The sequence below is a fragment of the Corvus kubaryi genome, unplaced genomic scaffold, assembly GCF_017639235.1.
Source record: "Corvus kubaryi isolate FWS band 111438036 unplaced genomic scaffold, C.kubaryi_AGA036_p1.0 37392, whole genome shotgun sequence".
Classification (NCBI taxonomy): Eukaryota; Metazoa; Chordata; class Aves; order Passeriformes; family Corvidae; genus Corvus; species Corvus kubaryi.
In genome coordinates, this window is record NW_024581131.1 from 28,575 (window position 1) to 49,503 (window position 20,929).

The window sequence follows — 20,929 nt, forward strand, 5'->3', positions numbered from 1 at the left end:
CTCAGAAAACATTTTCCACTAAACTCTTTCAGAGTTAGTTTTCAGATTTCTTTAAACTCTGATGTAAATTTTTTATTACATAACCAAACCAAATGCCTTGCTGGTCTTGTTGGACCAGCATCACCTTTCACCTCCAAATGTCTTGGTTTTCAAGTCTCAGCAGTGTCATGACTACCCATTACTGGAGATATTCTCCCAGGATGCAAATCAGGCTGGACATGCATCAAAACATTTTACTTTCCACCTGACCTAGCTTTTCCTTTCTCTCACTCAAGCAGGTTATTGAAAACCATGCAGTTTTATGTGTTCCTGAGCTATGAGGAAAACAGGAAGCAGAAAAGGAGATTCTTTCCTGTCATGCTGTTCTGTAAATCAAGTCCTACGTGTGTAGCTTGTAGTTCAAAGGAAGTCTGTAACCACTGAGTTTGAGGGAAGGTTTTTAGAGGTTTTATTTTCCTTCAGCTTTTGCTAGTTTCTTCCTTTAAAATAATTTTGTGACAGAATTATTCACATTTATCCCTTGTCTCTGAGGCTGCAACCTGGAAGTGTTCTGATTGTCAAGAAGTATTACTTAAGTGTCTCAGGAATTAATCTCAATGCTCAGGAATTAATCTCAGAATGAGAACAGATCCTTTGAATTCACACAGTGGTTGCATATACACTTTGCATGCCCCAGTGGAATTGTTCTGTATCGTATAAAGAGAAACACCACTTTTTCTTCCACATTTTACCTTGTACAGTTGTATGGATGTTTGTGTGGGTAGGACTCGGGTCATTAAGGTCATCACAGAGGTGCCCTATATTAGTCCTGGGGCTATGACTGTGGTTCAGTGAACTGGCTGAAGCAGGATCTTAATATCTTACAAACTTGAGTAGTTAACATGAAAAACCACTCTTTTGTAAGTGATGAAAAATGAGATACAGTAGGAAACTACTAGTCGATTTTTTTCCTGTGTTGCAGACAATAGAGAAAATGTCTTCCAATTTCCATGTAGGACCTTTTGTCACATAGGGCAAGAATGTACATGAGTCAGCTTTAGTTGTGGGGTTTTTTTCCTTTTCCCAGTGAATGTTCCTATTATACAAAGATCTTGGAGTCCTAATGCAAAATTTCAAAGTATTTCTATTAAGATATTCTGGATCTGGTTTTAGGGGGTTTGTTTATTTTGTTGTCTTGTAGTTTGAGGTTTTAAAAATTTTTGGTGATGGCTAATGTATGCCAACACACTGTGTATTTTAAGCTGTAATCATGCTTTTTCTTTGAAAACACTTCTGTGGTACAAACATAAGGAAAACACCCTGTTTTGCTCAGACTTTGTTTGAAGTTTACTGGGTTTCAATACTTCAAAAGCTGCAAAACCTAACCCAAATGTTATGTGAATCCCATATGTTTTTACAGCTATACAAAAAGGAGTGCAAAAAGATACCTTTCTATTATGGCAATGTTTGACAACCACTTTGCAGGGCAACAAAGAAAAAAGTTACAAAAAGCCACTCAGAATTGTGCAGTTCAGCTGCGTCCATGAGCAAGCAACTCCCGTTGTTGACAAATGAGTGTTGCTTGACTTGACCTCAGGCAGCACAAGGTCAAGAAATATTCATAAAATGCTTTCTTAACTGTTTACTTCCGCTCTTTTTTGCGTACTCTTGCTGTGATGTGACAGAGCATTTAGGGTCAAGTGCCAAGCTATCAGTGGAGATGGAGTAAAGCACCTTTCTCTGAGCCTTCGCTGACACAGACTCAGCCGTGACTCAGCCAGGGGAAGTTAACTGATTATACTTAACTTTCTCTACTATGGTAAAATGAGTTGCAGAGAGAACACACTGAAAGCCAAGGGCCTCTAAATACTTTTCCCTTTTATGGAATAGAGCTCCCAGATCTCCATTTCCTGGAGATTGTACTCTAAGCCTACACAGTGGTAAAAGAAAGTTCTGTGCATTCACTGATCTATATCTGACTACAAATTTGAGCTCAGGGGATCATTTTTTTCCTAACTATTTTAAGTAGTAAGTTTATAATAACAGACCAAAATGTTAAAAGGCACTCCATCCTCTCTTTTATTTCTTTTTCGTACTTTTTTTTCTTTAGATTATCTCCTCTTAGTGTGGGAATGAGCAGAATTTGGTAAATAGGTCAGGTAATTTGTTTGTGTTTTTTTAACTCATTTTGTAGGTGCACAAGGCTCGTGCAGACTGAGATTGTGGATCTTCACCCACATCCACTCTACCTGTGACCTGTGAGTTAATCTCTACAAGCATTTAATTTTAAAATATAATTTTGAAGCTCTTGCAACTTCTGAAAGAATGGAGTTTTGGGGGAGATAATTTACTTTGATAAAACACTACAATAATGTCATGACATCCTTTGATAAGATAGAGGCAGGTCAGACAGAGCTTGATCAATGAAGAAAAAACCAAAATAGAAATAATAGGATCTTGAAATTATCTCAGTGCCTAAGATGCTAATATATGCTCATGCACCTTGACTGTTTTTAAAGTGCAGGTGTATATTTTTGTCTCTCCTTTCAGTGTCTTCGGGGTCAATAATTACAGGTGTTTCAGTTGGTACCTCAATGTATTGTTAATGTATCATTTCCTTCTTTGACTGAAACATGTTTGTGCTTGTGGAAATGAGATAAAGCTGGCAGAGCTAATGATTCCAAAGGCTATTCAGCTGGCAGGTGAGCCAGGCTTAGAACCAGGCTAGTCATGTTCTCCACACTCTAGCTCAGGGTTTTGTAGGGCTGTCAGCTGGTTTTGTACACAGAGGTGTGAATTTCTGTAAACTCCAAGGCTACACTCTTCCCTAATGCTCTGCTGAAAAAGAAAAAATGTACCTTCCAGTGACAGAAATTTTCCAAGGACATTTTTTTATTTTCTATCTACATTTTTGACATCCAGGCAAGCTCCTCTAATTCTTGTAGAGTGCTCTCACAAAGCCCCTATTTCTATGCATTTTGATGCCACGTGACATTTACTGGTGCTGTTTTTGTTGCCCAACTAAAAAGGCATAAAGTCACTTCAGCAGTGATGGAAGAACATTTATTCACATTTAAGTTTACATCATTTCTAAACCTTTGCCTTTCCTACCAGTACCAGAAGGCAGTAATTGATCAGAAGATGGCAGAACTCCTTGCAGAGCGTGGTATATCCATTTGCATTTACAATATGTGATGTTTGTGCTGGGTAAGCATCATAAAATCTTTAATAAATCTGGACTACTGATTTTAAGAACACTGCAGAGGTTAAAACTAAGCTTTTAGACTGAAAAATTAATAATTTGGGAGTTCCAAATCATATAGTTTATTAACTGAACTACATCCTTATACTGAAATACCAATATGTAGTAGCCCTCACTTTGGCAGTGTACTGGACTGCAGCTGTGCAGTTGAGGTGTGCAAAGATGGTGTTTGTTTTAAGAAGCTTAAGAATATGAATAATTATGTGCAAGCTTTCCCTGCTGCAATATAGTCCTCAGCACCGGGGTTTTCTGGAGTGGCATCAGGAAAAAATGGAAAGTCAGAAGAAGAAATTTTCCTACTGATCAGCACAGAGATTTGAAGCTTATTCCTATTTGCAAGATAGCTCTGTAAGGAAATCAGAGTAGGGTTATAATTGTGTCAGAGACAGCCTGAACTCGGTCCACTCCAAATCTGGGGGTTGTTAAAGTGGCATAAGTTCATCTTTCTACCCTCCATTTTCCCTTGGCTGTACTTTCTGTGCTGCATCTCTAGGACAACACCGCTCAGGATCTGTCCCTTTCTATTCTTAGACAAGCCGGCTGATTTGTTTCTTTTTCTTTTAAAGTTTTTTGCTTTTTAAATCTGAAAAATGAACAGAAACTCGATGTGCTTAATAGCTCTTTCTTGTTTCAAGATAATTTGCATTACTTTTTTAAGTTTAGTATGTACAAAGAACTCAGCTAAGACTGGGAATAAACCACTTTGGTGCAATAGCTTCTACAATTCCATGTAGGACTGCAAACATGCTTTGGCCATGACTCGAAGCATTCCTGATTTTTCAGGCCCAGCATTCTGTTGGGTTGAATGTATCAGAACCATAATAAATTCATAAGGCAAACACTAAGAGGAATTAGATAAACAGACAGATTTATATATCTTCTCTTTTTTCTTGTTGTTGTTTTTTATTTGAATTTGAGTTCTTGCAAACTCAAATTTGCATAGGATGTCAGGATTTTGTTACAGAGATGAAAAGCAAGTCCATGTCACTTTTTTTAGTTACCTTGCTTCCATAACATCTTCATGTTTTGCTAATAGTTGGTGGCTGTTGTTTGATACAAAAATATTTAATTGTTGAAGCACACAGATGTTCAGTGCTACTGCTATCTGTCTAATCTCTGTGGGGTTATTCAAATACATGTACTCATAAATACCTGTTTTCCATCATATTAGGAACTTTAAATATGTTTTGCCTTAATAACCATTTTTAAAGCTTTTTATTCATTGGAAGTTTCCTAATAAAAGCATGGGTCTTAGCTGCTTCTGTAGTCCAAATTTTTCACACATTTTGTAGGTTTTGCAACACAGATTTTTTTCTGTGAGAGCTGAGGTGAGGCACTTGTCACTACTGAGACTGCTTCAGTATTTCTTGTGAATGGTTTTGCCTCTTTTTCCTTTTTTTTTTCAAAGCAACAGATGTATTTTGACAAATGTAATTGGCAACATCAATAAACCGACATGTTCCTGAATACATTTCTTTGCCCGCCCCTGAAATGGAAGGGAGAACTGTAGCAGGTTAATTTACAATGCAGTAGCCAGCAGTCCCTAGTGCAGGCACCAGGTGGTCTCAGCTGTGTGTGTGTGACCTGCAGGCACCGCCGGGGAGTGCAGTGATGAGGACACTGATGTATTGATGAGGACAGTGCCCTGATCCCTGGGCAGGTGTCAACAGTAAGTATTGCAACCCATCCACTGCCACTCTAAGGACTGATTTGTGCTTTGCGCTGCTGATCCTCAGACTTTGGTACAGGCTTTCATGCTGATGTTATCCTTGTGAATGCAGTGCCTCCCCTTGATACTAATAATGAGAATTTTTCAGCTAATAGGTAGTGATTTTTTTCCCCCTCTTTGGGCATCTCTGCTGTTTTGCTTCAGAAGTGTCTTGCACCCTGTTGTCTTGTGCAGAGGTGCACCAAGTGTTTGCACAATTCACCTTAGTCTGGCTCTTGCTCAAAGGAAGAGTGCCACCCTCTGGGGTTCCAGTTTTGGTCCTCTGAGATCTGAGATCATGCTCTGTAGCATTAAGACTATTAGTTACTAAAAGGCATATTATGGAAGAGATGACTGAGAAGGGACCTCAGCAAAGTCTGTAATATCTGAAGGGATGTGCCAGAGGATGGATCCAGACTCTGCTTGGTGGTGCTGAGCAATAGAACAAAAGGCAAAAACTGATGCACAGCAAGTTCCACCTGAACATGAGGAAAAACTTCTTCACAGTGCAAGTGACCGTGCACTGGAACAGATTGTCTGGAGAGGGTGTGCAGTCTCCCTCACTCAAGTATTCAAGAACTTTCTGGATGCAATCCTGTTCCATGTGCTCTAGGATGACCCTGCTTGAGCAGGCAGGTTGGACCAGATGACCACCTGTGGGCCCTTCCAGCCTTACCCATTCTGTTGTTCTGTGATATCCAGGATGCTGTTTACTTCTTAGAGGATATTTAGAGAAGGTAGTTTGGTCACATCATAGTGACAAAATGAAAATCTGTAAAATGGAGGAAAGAGATGGAAATAGCAACAAGAATGGAAGGTTGTCTATTTTGAATCCATTTGCTAAGTTATACTTGACCTTGAAAGCTTTAGTTAATAAAACAGAAGATAGCATTTTTAATTTTAAACCTTAATACTGCTTGTTATTGTAAAGTGATCTCAGTTTTTGAGCATAGAGTTTTAAACGGATTTGATTTGTATTTTTGGCATCTAACCCAGCCTGCAGATCACGAGGCCTCCCAGCGCTTATGCCTTCAGGCTAACTTGAAACAGATACTCCCAGCAGTGCATGGTCCTCTTAGTCCACATTGCAGCTCCACGTGCTTCACGCTGCCCACCATGCCAACCTTACCTGAAGACAAGGGACAAGCAAAAGAGGCCCAGCACAACACTTCTCCAGCCAAAGTAAGCTCTCTTACTTACAGAGGTGTTTCTGACACTTGCTGGAAACCTGAGGCTGAAACCTGCTTGTGTATGTTTAGGGGTTTATGAAACTATATCCAATTGTTGCTCTGTATTAATGTGTATTGCTTAATTGATGAAGCCATGAATGATCCTCCAGTTGATATTCTTAGAGTTCCTCAAATATTTTATAGCCTAAGGGATGAAAGCTTAAATTGCTCAAGCAGTTGTTTATCATTTTGATCTGGAGGCTTATAAATGGCTCAGAACAGACAGACATATATCAAAGCTGTCCAAAAATGTCCTTTCTGATGTTATTAAAGAAAACTTTAAACTTTGAGAACAGAACTTGGGCTTGTACTTCAACAACTAGTGTTACTTTTACAGATATAGAAGATGTTATGCAATTCATGTGTGTGAGAAAGAGGGAAGTGGGCTTTTTTGGTCTGTAGTCTTTCCCAGTGCTTTATTTGCCACAGCAGTAGCTGAACATACACTGAAACTATACAGAGGGCAGGTGGGTGCTCCCCAGGCATATTCATCAGTTTGCCTCAAATTGCTGTGGCCTCTAAATGTTTTTACATGTTTTCTTTCCAGATAAATATAAAAAATCAATAAGAGATGGGCCTTCCCCCATTTCAATAATCTATATCGCAGATAAAAAGTAACTTTATGTTTTAATAAACTGGGTTTGGATTTTTTTTTTCATTGTTAGCTTAGCTGAAGTAAAGAACCCCACTGTGATTAAGAAATCACAGATTATCCAAATCATTCATTTGTATGCAAACTGATGTAAAGAAAGAGAGGATTTATAGTCTGGCACATCCTCAGTTAAAGATGTGAAACTGTCATTGGGTTTGAGGACACTACGTTCCACACTTTAGGTGAAAACATCCGCTACTTTAACATTGTTGGAAAATATTGTCAGCAATGAGCTCTGCACTGATTTGTCATGTCTTCCATCTAAACTGCACAGGGTGCTGAGTGTTAATTTCCTGCCTTGAGATAAACACCCCAGTTGGATAAAAGTTCATCAAGACTACCATCTGATAATATATATTAGCTCAAGAATGTTTTATTGGAGTTTTTTAACTCACCTATGTGAAAAGTATTTTAGTACAAAAGAGTTGCTGTGTGAAACATACCCAAAGAGGAAAAACATGAAAATCTGGCAGACATCAGTGATTCTAATCCTGAACGTGCTTGTCAAATGGGAGAAAATTTCCAACCTCCTAATATAAAAGCATTACATTTTTAATACATTTTTCAGGCCTTTTAGAGGTAGATCTTAAGTGAACTATGGTAATGTGATAGTTCATGAATCAGTTCACTGTGCAAAATGCTTCATTTTAGATGATTATTTTTAGGCACAAAGTAGCAGTGGAGGGATTTTAACCAACACACTGCTCACAGGCCTACTTAAGTTAAGGTTTGCCACTAGCCAATGTTGTAAAAATTTGATCTTGTTCATAGCTGTTGTTACTCTGGGCTCTTGCTGCAGATCAGGTTCTACAGCATGACTGTAAGTCACTCTAAGTAAAATGCTTATTATCGTGAGATAAGGACTTGCAAGCAACGAGAGGGCATCAGAGGGAACTAACAACCGGTGGATTTGTTTTCTGCCATTCAACAAAATTTTCCAAGTCTGGAATCTCATCTCACCTAAAGTGCTGTCTGGTGTCTAACAATTTCCTCATTCTATTTCAGGAGATTCTTCCCTACCTTTTCCCTGCATGCCCAAATGCACACAGATTGCAAAACAGTTCTGACAAAAAGAAAGTGAACCTTACATCACATGTATCTTTCTGCATGCTTCGAGTACCTTTTACATGATAGGGAGACCTGGGTTCTACATCTCAAATTCATTTTGAGAAAACAAATGTGGGTTTTCATTTCAGTATTTCTTACAGCAGCCTGTGTTTTTCTGAAATTCAGTCCAGACTTTTAATTAATATCTAAGAATATGGCCGGGGTGGCAGAGGAGGTTTTTTTTTTTTTTCTCCAGTGCTTTAAAGAATCCAGGTGTTAGACAGTCATCTGACGGTCTGGCATGGTAGGTCTTTCAGCAGAGTATTTTTGTATTCCTCCCCCCCCACCTCGCCCCATCCCATTAATGTAAAAATCCATCCAAATTTGGCTGGATTATAAAACTTTCAAAAGCACATTCTCTGTATGCTTGGTGAGGGCCTGGTAGAACTTAACAGCCAGAATGTCTGCAGGTTCTATCTCCGCTCTGAGAATCACTGATCCTCTTGGCTATTCTGTTATGGACCAAACCGCCTGTGCCACCCTCTCAGCGCTGCACACGGCTCCCTGCAAGTCTAGATGGCTCCTGGTCACCCTTGTGGAGCAGTTCCCACCTGAGCCATAGAGGTGGAGTCAGTTTTACCCCACATTTTTGTGGGGGGAGGGCTTGGGACAAAAAGGAAGCAAAGACTTGGGTAGCAGGGAACCACTGGTAGTAGGAGATGAGGCAGCTGTTGGGAATAGCTGAGGAGCAGATGGGTCTGGAAGCTACCAAGGGAGCACAGTTAAAGGCACACAAATGGGAGGGTGATGGAAATCTTCTGTGTCATCTCTGTGCAGTTGTACAACTGTGAGGCAGCTTAAGCTTCCTGTTAAAGCTTCTCTTCCAAGACCTGTGTAGAGCAGCCTGAGCATTCTCAGTCTGTAACAATTCCTTTTGACTGGAGCCAGCTGGCCCTGCAAAGGGCTTCCTGCTCTGGCTCTTCCTGCCCCTCTCCTGGACAGTGTAGGTTTGGACAACAGGGGCCATGAGGTTTCACTTGTGTAGATGCTGACCTCCTGTAGCTGCTGACCAGGATTAATGTTTTCAACCTGACCTGAACTAGCCTTGGCTCCAGCATCTCTTTTTTTTTCCTTCTTTTTTTTTTTTCTTTTTAATGAGCTGGTTTTAGTCCTAAAATGGGCTCGAGTGACTTCAAGGCTGCTGTTACATCATTCAAAAGTTTTTGCTTTTTGGCAGTCATGAGATTAGTATAAACACTGTGGATGTGTATTCAGCTGCTTCGCCCTACAAGCAGGTCAGTCACCTGAAGTTTTGTCATTGACAAAATATATTGTTACTTTTTAACATTTTCAAGGATATTACTAAAAATTGCTTTCAAGCTATTGTTACTTGTACACTTGAATCACATATGCTTTGGCATTCCAACATTTCCAGTATTACAAGCATATTTTTCTTAAATTTAGATCTTCACAGTGCTTTCTTGGCATGTTCCCCAACCTGCTCTCCTGTGACTGACAAGGTGAACTTGCCAAGGAACGTCATATGAGAATTATGAGCATAAAAGTGTGGAGCTGCAGGAAAAATTTTTATTTTAGTAAAAAAAAATACGCTATTTACAGTAGAATCAAGAAACCTTAATCAGGGGTCCAAATCAAGGCATATTTCATTGCCTTTGAGAGGTAGAAGGGTTATGCTATGTATTTTAATACTATACCATTTCCCAAGTACTTCCAGAATTCTTTGAATTGATCAGAAAACACATTATTTCAACAAGAAAAAAATGCAGCACTGTGAGAGATGTTGCAAGGAGTTCTATGGTAAATGATAGAAATTAGCTGTCAAGTAAGTGTCAGCTTCCTTATGGAATGGGATAGAATGGTTTAGGATGGAAGGGACCTTAAAGATCATCCAGTTCCAACTGCCATGCTATGGACAGGGACACCTTCCACTAGACCAGGTTGCTCAGAGCTCCACCCAACCTGGCCTTGAACACTTCCAAGGTCTAAAATTGACTTGCTAAACTGTGACTTATTACATGCTTCATTCTATAAATGCCTCAATTAGTGCTATTGCAACAGCTTTTTCTTACCTGCCTTACAAATTTCCTGTGAAATTTTGGGATGTAGTTTCAAGAAAATTGTAGACTACAAATAATAAACGAAAACAAAACACTTGTGTATACCAGTGCCTAGTAGAAGCAAGTAGGATTTGAGAATTTACAACTTATTCTTTAAATTTTACAAGTCGATCGACAGCAATCCACTGCCACTGCTGGGAAGCTTTCCCTCCAGCTGGTTTTTCATTTTAATCTGAATACTGTACTTGGGGTAGAAGTAATCATTTTCTTACCACATATGAGAGATCCACAGTACTTTATGCCAACTTGATGCATCTCCATTTGTGATATCACACAGGAAACTGATTCCTTTTCTTCAGCTGAATGGTGTTGTTATGCAGAAGGTGTGGGATTAAGTTCTTGAGGCAAGGTTTCATATTTTTTAAGTAGGCAAGCACACATTAATATTCAGTACCAGCTTGCCAGTTTCTTTTATCACTTAAAAATTGTATTTTATTCTATTAAACATTGAAATTATATTTTCTAAAAATATATTTGTAAGTAATTTGAGGGAAAACCATGTGGAACTCTTAACAAGATAGCTCAAATTTATTTTCTGGGGTTTTGGGTGTCATGTGTACACTTAGTACTGTGTTTATTCAAGCTTTCATTATACGTTAGTATCATTTGGAGGGTTTGTGTGCTTAATTTAGCCCTGTTATACAGACCTGCTTTTCACTCTTGCATTCAGCTCATAAATGCACTGAACTCTTGTACATGTACTTCACTAGAGGAATGGTTTTCTGTGTGAAAAACCAGTGTCTGCCTTTTTAAAGCATTTTCATTAGCTCCATGCTTACTGAATTTAGCTTGCATTAAAACTTTTGAAAGAAAACAGATATTCCAGGCGTCCATAATCTCTTTTGATTAATGTAAGTATAGACTTCTAATTCACATTTGTTTTGTCAAATTAGAGCTAATTCTCTCTTATTTCAATCACATTCTCTTTTAGGTAAGTTGAACAATACACATTGTTTTCCACACAGAGAGTCAATGTTCAGTGGCTTGAATTTCTGTTTAATTACATTTTTATATTTGTCACAAACCATTCAGGACACAGCTGTTGAAGGGACAACATGCAGCACACCTTCCATTGTTCTTCCAGAGAATGCTGTTATGCCAGATGTAGAAATTGATAAAAATCTGGTTAACAGGTACTGTATAATACATTAGCAATCCATCCATAAATTTGACAGGCTGTGTTTCTAAAGCATTGCTCTGAAATATATGTTGTGTGAAAACATTATTGCTCTGTCTCTGTGATTTGGTCATATTGCCTTTGCATTTTGAGGATGGTGTTCGAGGTGCAGGGTGGGGGAACAGGAATATAATTGAGACTAAAAGAGTAGAGTTACATAGAATACTGAGCCTGACAACCCAACTCATTGAGTTGGACAACTGAAATGTCTACTTTGAATACTGTAATACAATGAGTTTTGAAGCAGTTTTGGGCCCGCTCACATAGATGGGACAAGAATACCACCTTGAGGTTAAGCATATGTGAAAGTAAGTTGTTGAATAAAAAGAGCAATCCTGTTTGAAGTTGAAAACTTCAATTCAGTTTTGAGTTGAATTAAGGTTATTATATTTATTCTGATAAAGCATACTTCTCAGGCTTTTTAATTTTATTGAGCTGCCACTAAACTTAAAATATGGGAAAAAAACATATCAGAAAATATATATCATAAATCTATCATTTGCTGGCATTTTTTAAAGCGTACTCCTCCAAACTTCAAGATTAGTTTAGAGTCAGAATTTAAATGCAGCCCTTTAAAAGAAATATTATTTGCAGGATCAGCATTTAAATTTCTGCAGTTGTTTGAGACTTTTACCCAGTTTGCTATTTAGAAAGATCCCATGGCAGTGTCAATGTGAGAGCCTAAGGAATTATTTCAGCCATAAAGCTTATTTTAAGAAGCTGTAACAATTTACAAAGACTAATTTTTAAAATTTTTAAAAAATTTTTTTCTATATACCATTCTTACATGATTTTGAAGTCATGGTAATAACCTAAAGAAAAGCAGAGTTTTTTCTGAGAAACCAGGTTCACAGTAGATGAGGCTAATAGCAAATTTTAGAACTCCTTTGTGAGATCAGTTTCTGCAATTTTCCTTCTTTCTTCAATCTCCTCCATTTTCCAGTTGTTTGGAGATGAGAGGAACAGCAATAAATGCTTTTTGTCCTCATTTTTTAATCAAAGTGCTTTCTTTTTAATATTAATTTTTTTATAGGCAGTTAGGGCCTTTTTTTTGATGCCACATTCCATAATTTTTGTTCAACCATTTTTCTCTCTAGGCCTCGGAGTCCTCATAGGAGACATTCTAACCGTGCCACCAGGAATTCAACAAGTTCACTGACTTCTGTTGGTAAGGAGTGATTATTCATTTCAACTAGGATGTTTTCTCAGATATTCAGTAAAGACCTAACTAGAGAGTCTGACTATATTGACTGCAGTTTTCCCCTGTGCATACTGTGTAGTGCATGCACAGGGAGTACTGCTGGGGTGTGGAATTGTGCTCATGAGTTTGTAAGTAGACTGCATACAGACCAATTCAGGGAAATACACACATTGCTACTTTCAGAAAGATGTTGATTGGTGCATTAGCTTCACATTTTCAGAAGGCTCGACATACACATGCTTCAATTTCTTGTAGAATACGAAATACTGTTCAGTAATACTGGTTTAGCTACACTTGAGCTTAGCTGCTTAAGGAAAGTAGAACTTACCATGCTTTACAAATCTTCTCTTTTGCTGGCAGAGGGAAAGTGTCATGGAAGGTCTGTCTCTCAAACTTCCAACACACAAATGTGAGTTTAAACCAAAACAGATATTTCACTGAAAATAGATTGCTTTAGAATATTTGATCAGGGAGTATGGTTTTTGACATCCTTGAAATTGAACTAAATGGAAGGAAATTAAAGCCAAAGCACTCCTCCCCCCCCCCCGCCCAAAATCAATCAAAAACGAATAGTGAAACACTCCACGCCCACAAACTAAAAACCCTTGAGTTTTTGCTGCTTACTTATGCCCTTAGCTTTTCTGAAAACTGATGGTTCTGTAATGGCTCTTGTCAAATTTCAAAGTATTTTTCTCTTATTACCTGATGACTTTCCTCCTCCTCATCCAAGCTGTTCTTTGGATGCTCATAAAAGCCATTTATACTGACTCACACAGAAAAGGCCTTTCTGACAACTGACTGCCCTCTTTCTTTACCGTAAGCTGGAGAATTGCAAAAATTGGTGCTCAAAGTATAGTGTTTTCAACCAATTTGAAAGCCAGAGATTAATAAATTGTTAAATTAATTGTTAAAACTATTGTGCATAAATCTTTGGAGGGTGAATTTGTAGGTTCTTAACCTTGAAAAACTGAACATGCAAATTCCATGGAAAAACTCAGTCTACAACAGAAATGCCATGCCTGTTAGTTGAGATGGATCTAATGCCACTTTTATTTAGAAATGAGAAAAACTGTGTTGGAGACACAGCTGGAAAAGCCAGTTTCACATATTCAGAGCATTTTTGATCATAGTGATTAATCTAAGTGGGTTATCTGTGGTTTTCAGGACTTGCTCTAAACTTGAGATTGTAACAACTTTAGAAATGAGCAGACATTAATTTTTGTTACATGCAAGCTCAAAGCTAAATTTATAGGTATAAATTTACAGGTCTGTTTTGTACTTGTTACTCTGACGTGCCACAATATACCTGAATATAGGAGGTGCAGCTCCAATTCTGATATTTTCTACACAGACAACAGCGGTCATGTGATTGATCTGGTAAATGATCCACTACCAGATGTCAAAATATCAGAGGAAGACAAAAAGAAGAACCTTGAATTGTTAGAAGAAGCAAAGAAAGTGAGCGAGAGGTTCCTAACACGCAGAGGCAGAAAGTCAAGAAGCAGCCTCCCAGAGTCACCCACAGGTAAGAGCAGATCCTGAAAACCAGATTTTATATTCTCCTTCAAACATCTGTAAAGGCAAACATCACCTGTAATCTATACCTTGCTGCTGTTTACAAACACTTTGTTAATTTGAAGGTCAGAATCCCTCTTGTCCTCCTCACAGTTTCACATGAAACAGAAATGACCCATCCCTGTATTTAGATGAGTCAGGATAAAATGGTATAAAGTTTTTAAGTGCCTGAATGTCCCACTGCAAACAGTGTAACAAGAAAGCATGAATTATTCCTACTGAAAAGTGAAAAATAGTCACAATTTGTTGTTTAAATGAAATTTTAGTGGCAAGATTCATCCTGCTGAAAAAGCATTCCCTGCAGACACAATTACACTGCCTCTTATTCTGAACATGGCCATAAACTAAGCTAAATGGACTGGATCCTCCTTTAAAAACAGCAGAATAAAATGTTTTGTTCTGGAATGTCAATTGAAATTATAATTCCCTTCATATGAAAACTGGAACCAAATGCCATTTTACCATGAAATACGACTTTCATTTTGCTTTGAAATGCCAGTTCAAACAAAGTTCTATCTTAAAATTGAGCTGATGCTTTCTGGAGGGAAAAAAACCCCCATAACTATACATCACCTCCTTTTATTCCTAAATTCCTCCTGAATCTTCTCTTGTGTTGCATCTCCTCAGTGCTTGCAGTATCAGAAAACTGAGGAGAACAAGGATTCCCTGTATCAATAGAAATTTTTGACAAATATCCATTTTTGACAACTGTAAGACATGAAACATACTCTGAACTCCTAATTGCGAAGTACAACCTGGCAATTAAAATGGCTTGTCAGGTTCTGGACAAACATATGACTGATAACTATGGTATTGATGTTTTAATCTCATCTGAATTCTAAAAATACAGAAGATACAAGCCTAGAAAGTAAAATTACCTTTTCGTTTTGTTTTTTTCTTTGTTCTAATGAAGCAGTTTCCCCTACTCTTAGTCCTAAAGTTTCACCCGTAGCATCTCGGAGCAACTCTCTCACTCTTCCATCAGGTAAAATGATCATAGAATCATTAAGGGAGGAAAAGACTTCTAAGATCATCAAATCCAGTCATTTTCAGGCTCAAACTTTAACTTATAAGAGCTCACCAAAAATGTATTTCTTTACTACTTCTCAAGAAGAGTAGATTTAAGCATATAGTCCTGAATATGATATAGCCCATGAATGCATACAAAATATATTTTTGCATATAGATATTTTTATTATATTTTTATTCTTGTGGTTCTGCGGGGTCACTTGTTTTAGTTTTTTAATTTTATTGATAACGAAGTTTTGAGAGGCTTTAATGATGTCTATCTTACTATCCATTTGGTGGGTTTTTTCCTTTTTAATAGTATTTTTGACATTTGAATTTTTGTCCTTCATGTATTATGGGGAGCTGTGCACATATGTGTTTGTTAATGCTATAGTAGTAAAAACTTTGAGCAAAATATCAGGATATGCCCTAATTCTGAGTGTGTCTTTCAGGGTCTGAGGCATGCACAACCACTAGTATTGAGTCAGTATCTCCAGGGCAGGTAAGAACTGAACAGTCTGTGCAATAACCTGGTTATTAAAGTACTATATTATAATATGCTGCCCTTTTAGTCCCTGATAAAAATTGGAGTACCATTTTATATATCAAAATTGGATTACTGGTATTTTCTATGTACAGCGAGGGACTAATAAATGTTTACTCTGACGACAAAAATCCATGAGGTAACAAGAACTGAAAGATCATAAAGATCTATTAAGTGTAGAAAATAGAAAAATATCCAATATAACCCTAATCGATGAAGAAACTAATCCCTAAAGTTATTTCATAAATAAATACTACAAGCAATGTAAAACTTAAGAGATTCAGAGTTCAGCCATTAATATCTATATCTACCATTTGCAGCATAGATGTGAAAGATAACCTTGTAAGGCATTTTTTTCTTCATTTTCTTGCTAGAATAACAGAATTGTGAAAGAGGATGACAGGCAAACTGCAGAGGTAAGTGTTTCACATTAAGAGCTGAACAGTGTGCTGGTTTGTCTTAGCACACGTATGACTTATGGATGGCACTAAAAATGCTGGAAGTCTGTTCACTGAGTGAAAAGAAAATTACACTGCTCTAAGAAATTATGAAGTACCTTCAAAAGTAGTGGAGGACAGTGGGCTTGCAGCTGTCTTTCCATCCTATCATGCACCCTGCTCTAGCTCAATTAAAATCAATATACTGAATAACTTCATAAGTAAAGTAAAAGTATCTACTGTAGCCATTTTAGTTTACACCAGTGTTTTTTTGTCCTTCCATTACATTAGGATGCTAAGGAACTTGGCTTTAGGTGGATTGCTATAATGGACTCTGGAATGGGAGAGGTTAACTCAAACATTCAGAGAGGAGATTCCCAATTCAGTATTCTTCAAGTGCCTTTTAAAAATTATTTCTCTTGTCAACAGCACATATTCAAAAGCAAATGTCACTGAAAAGGAAATGGCTTTTTACAATTAAAATCTGTCCTTGGGCCAGGGAAAAGAGGAATCTGGATTTGTTTCTGTGTTTCATGTGTTTCCCTGTACTTTCAGAATGCTGCAAAAGGATTAATTGATCGAAGGCAGAATGATCAAAGAAAGATTTCTCAGGGAAGATTGGTTCCTCGTTCTGCTGCCTTTGAAAACTCCAAAGAGAAGCACTCAGACCAAAAGGAAAACTTTGATCCATGTAAACATATGGATACTTTACCTAAATGCTCCCCTTCAGCTGGCGATGGTGGCAGAATGTCTCTTAATACTTGCATGAATGTTTGTGAAAATGAACTTGGAAAATCATTCCTCAAGAAAGGAAAAGAAAATGATGTTCCTTTAAGAACCCATCTACCAGGACCAGGAATAGGAAATATGGACTCAAAGCTAAAAATTCCTGTTCCAGAAATGAGGGACCATAAAGTTCCATGTAAACCAGAATTTAAACTGTATGGACTGCGTCCTCCTCTATTACGGGCTGTATCCTGGGATAGCTTGGAGCCTGGACAGAAAGAGAAAGCCCCTTTAAAATTACCATCTGAGGAAGATAAAAGCTTTGTTGGTAATAAATCCAGCAATCAGTTAAAAGCATTCAAAGACCTTCAAATCCAAGTTCAGCCAGTTCGAATGCAGAAGCTGACAAAACTCAGAGAGGTAAGTCCTGGTCACCAGTTCTATCCTGTTTTAAAAAGTCATTCTCATACCCTACTAAACTTCCAACATGTTCAGCATTATTTTTATCACTGCAAGAAACATACAGTGATAGAATGGGAAGCAGTTTCGGCATAATCAATACAGAATTGTATCATGTTTGTCCTTTGCAATTTTACTAAATTGTAACCTGTAAGTAAATTCCAAGGAATTATTCTATTTCTTACTTCTCTTCAAATATGCATCAAGTGCGCTGTGGTACTTCGATGTGTGCATATGCATGGGCATATGCTCTTGCATGTTTCCATTTGCAAGAGCTCAGAGGACAGGAAATGGGTTTATAATGATCGGTTGATTAGTGAACCTTCTCAGAAAATATCTCAGTGTGTCCAGAGCTGTAAAACTGGGCATCTCTGAGAGCAAGGGCAGGTAGAGCATGCCCAGACTCACAGTTCCTAATTCTAACATGCTGCAAATGTGTCAGCTTCTAAAAGAATAGATTTGGACTGCAATATTTATTAACTAATCTGTTGTTAAATAATTTTCTAAATGATTAGTAAAAGTTAAGCATTAAGCCATAAGAAAAAAAGCAGAAATTTAGTGAAATTATAAACCACCAAAAGAAAGCAGTGAACATGTCTCTATTACTAATAATGACTTTTGAAAGAAAGAGAAAAAAAAAAGAAGTAGCAAGTACTTTCCTGAACAGCCTAATAAGGACATTTTCCTTGACCCCCAGTAGTGAATATAGGGCTGACAAGCGAGGACCTCAAATTCTGCACTTTGGTTAATTCATTCCCATTGTATTGTTTGGGAATGGCAGCTTAGTTACTCATCTTTTCCTGTTTATATAACACATATTCTTAGTGTGTATGTACTGGAAGTTTTGATTACAGAGACCCTTGAGCCGTATAATTACAGAAGAAATTCTTTACCGTGAGGGTGGTGAGGCCCTGGCACAGGTTGCCCAGGGAAGCCGTGGATGCCCCATTCCTGGCTGTGTTCAAGCCCAGGCTGGATGGGACTCTGAGCCTGGGATAGTGAAAGGTGTCTCTGCCCATGACAGGGGATTTGTAACCAGGTGATCTTTAAGGTCCCTTTCAACCCAAGACATTCTATAATTCTTTAATTCTATAATTTTGAGTGACATAGAAGTTGTTAAGCACAAATAAGAGAATCAAAAAATTATTGCAATGTGGTCTATAATTCCAGTTAGGTAAGATTTGAGCTCTGTCTCCAGTAGAAATTATCTACTCATAAACAAAAGCAGGTGTTTGTTTAAACATATGTGAGAATATGAAAGAAAATGAGGAGATGATAAAAGGAGAAATAAGACAACAAAGTTTAATCCTAGAGAGTCCATTTTTCTGTACCTATAAGGAACAGAGGTAGAACACAGCAACAGTGAAGCATTAACTTGCAGCTGTAGCATCCCAAGCTCTGGTCTTAATAAAGTCAAAGTGGCAAAGTCTCATATATAGGATTTTCTGAATTTTTTCTATTATCTGGGATACTTAGTTATTACTGTGGCTACATCCAAAATTGCTTTTTTCATTGTCAGTTACTAAAGCTCTCACTTACCAAAACTCTATATATCTACTTGAATAAGGAGCACATTTTGAAAATCTCTGTTTGCATGACCAGGAATTTTTCTAAATAATGCCTTTATGAAATTTGAAATATGTAATATTCTAGAATATGTGTGAATTTAAGAGTATCCATGTTACTTAGCATCTGACTGTAATGTAATGCAAACATCTCTATTGTGCTTATTAACTAAAGTAAATGTTATATTTAGTGTTCATGTGACAGGGATATTTGAGATTTGTAGTTCAGTTACTTAGAAATGTTACTGGCTTTCTTCACAGGAGCATATTTTGATGAGAAATCAAAATCTAGTTGGACTTAAACTTCCTGAACTTAGTGAAGCAGTGGAACAGGAAAAAGGTGCAGTATCATAAAAGCTGGAAGAAGTGCTTGTTATATACTGATTTTTATAACTGACTATTATGTGGGCGCAAGGAGAAAAAGTGAAAAAAGTCTTTCACTTCAATTGCAATAATAGTTGAAGCAGCCATGGAGAACAGTAATAAATGATGAACAAGAGAGACCAATACTGGGAAGTACCTCAATTTCTTGATGATTAGAACCAAGAAGATACTGTAGGAATTATTATAACCAAGGGAAAAGATGCACATGTGGAACCGAGTCTGGTTTGTACCTAATACTTGTAGGACTGAAGTTTCAGTAACCTTCTGTAAAAACATTTCAGCAGTGATGGATTGAATGGATGTAACTTCTGCAAGATATTATGGTCATAAGGGTGAACTTGATCCCTGGGAGTATAAGAGATGGGATGCTTTATTCCTGCTTTTTTATTTCAGTATATGTGTGGCAAGTATGGAAATGGCATTTTCACTTCTGGTCCACATTTCCATGTCAATGTGAATGAGAAAAAGTAAGGCCAGAGAAGAGTCATAAATGTGTTTGAAGGATTGGAAAAATATGCCTCACAATAAGTGGGATTTTTTAACCTCAATTTGTGTGATTTTTAAGGAAAAATAAAGGAAAATGCTTTTTTAAGGAAAAAGCTTAAAACTCCACATAAATGAGGAAAAATAAATCTGCCACCAAATGTTTTTTGCAATCTAACACAGGCAAAAAAGATTTGATGCCTGTAGCTGCATCTAAAAAATTCAGAATTAAAATTAAGATAAAGATATAAACCTGAGGACAATTCAACATGTGGAAGAATTAAATAGCAGTAGTGCTTAGCTAAAATACTTAAGCCAAATATATCAACCTAAAATACTTAAACCAAAATATATATTTGTTTGTAAGTAGTTAAGTCAGAACTTGTTCAGTGTGACATTAACTGAAATGGAGATGGTTGCTATGAAAGGAGCTGAAACTGACTGTCCAAGATTTAATCCAAAGACAATTTCAATTTTTCTTAATACTCTTCATTTTACTAATTCATGTATTTGCACTGGAACTAGCTCACTGGGCCTTAAAGTTCCTGTTACACTGAGAGATTGTTGAGATATTACATTTCATGTTATGTCTGGAAACAGACTCATCTTCAGTCTGAATGAATCAAGATTAAAGGAGGCTTCTTGTCCTCTATATTTAATGATTACATCTTTGGATTCTTAGATATGATAATATTATTTCTGTCATTCTGCTAATATGTAATTTCCCAGAAATTATTTAGCAGGTTCTGTTTGAAAGTGTAAAGGAGTTGCCATTTTACCAGCCTGTTACATAATTTTTGCAGGTTTGGAAATCTTGAGGAAAACATTATTAAAAGCTAGGCATTATTTTATCCAGCTTCTTGACATGGATCTCATGAGTATCACAAGCTTTTTGTAGTCCAGTAAGTTATCTAAATGGTAGCCAGAACATTAAGGGTCAACTCTTTGTCCTCAGTGGGGAAAACAAGCAAGGGGTCAAATTCTTAGTTAATTTGTTAGGGAGACCTACTTCCTTACATTGTCATAAAAACCACATTTTCAACTGGAGTAGTAATTTCGCTTAAAAAATAGGAAATAGCCAGATGCTTCATTATTACTGTTATGAATTCAATGTACTATCTCCATCATGGTTTTAATCAATGACAAGTTACTGTCACCGTCCGAGTAAACAAACTCTGCATCTACACAAGTTTAGGTAAGTGGAGTGCATTAAATCTGGAAACACGTGGTGTCAGGCTGCATTTTATGGGGACACACATGACTGTTCTTAAGTAAATACTGGAATTTTTTAATATAAAGCAAATGCACGGAACTAAAATGTAGTTGGAAAGAATCTCCTTTTCTGTCTTTCATGT

The 20,929-nt window shown here is 37.3% G+C and overlaps 1 protein-coding gene across 13 annotated transcripts in view; it reads left to right on the plus strand.

The window, feature by feature from the left end:
- Positions 1-20,929, plus strand: part of IRAG1 (inositol 1,4,5-triphosphate receptor associated 1) — a 61,419-nt gene that overhangs the window by 24,325 nt on the left and 16,165 nt on the right. For 6 of the 13 annotated variants that reach the window (XM_042038494.1, XM_042038493.1, XM_042038496.1 and 3 more), the window contains exons 2-11: positions 2,174-2,237; positions 4,832-4,910; positions 5,946-6,131; positions 12,290-12,360; positions 13,745-13,918; positions 14,882-14,953; positions 15,429-15,478; positions 15,895-15,936; positions 16,513-17,103; positions 18,969-19,047. In XM_042038494.1, coding sequence (XP_041894428.1) covers positions 6,016-6,131; positions 12,290-12,360; positions 13,745-13,918; positions 14,882-14,953; positions 15,429-15,478; positions 15,895-15,936; positions 16,513-17,103; positions 18,969-19,047 — 1,195 coding nt within the window. In that variant the 5' untranslated portion in view covers positions 2,174-2,237; positions 4,832-4,910; positions 5,946-6,015. Of the gene's footprint in view, positions 1-2,173; positions 2,238-3,167; positions 3,187-4,831; positions 4,911-5,945; positions 6,132-11,047; positions 11,149-12,289; positions 12,361-13,744; positions 13,919-14,881; positions 14,954-15,428; positions 15,479-15,894; positions 15,937-16,512; positions 17,104-18,968; positions 19,048-20,929 lie in introns of those variants that run through there. The other 7 variants (XM_042038490.1, XM_042038492.1, XM_042038504.1 and 4 more) reach the window with 6 other exon arrangements.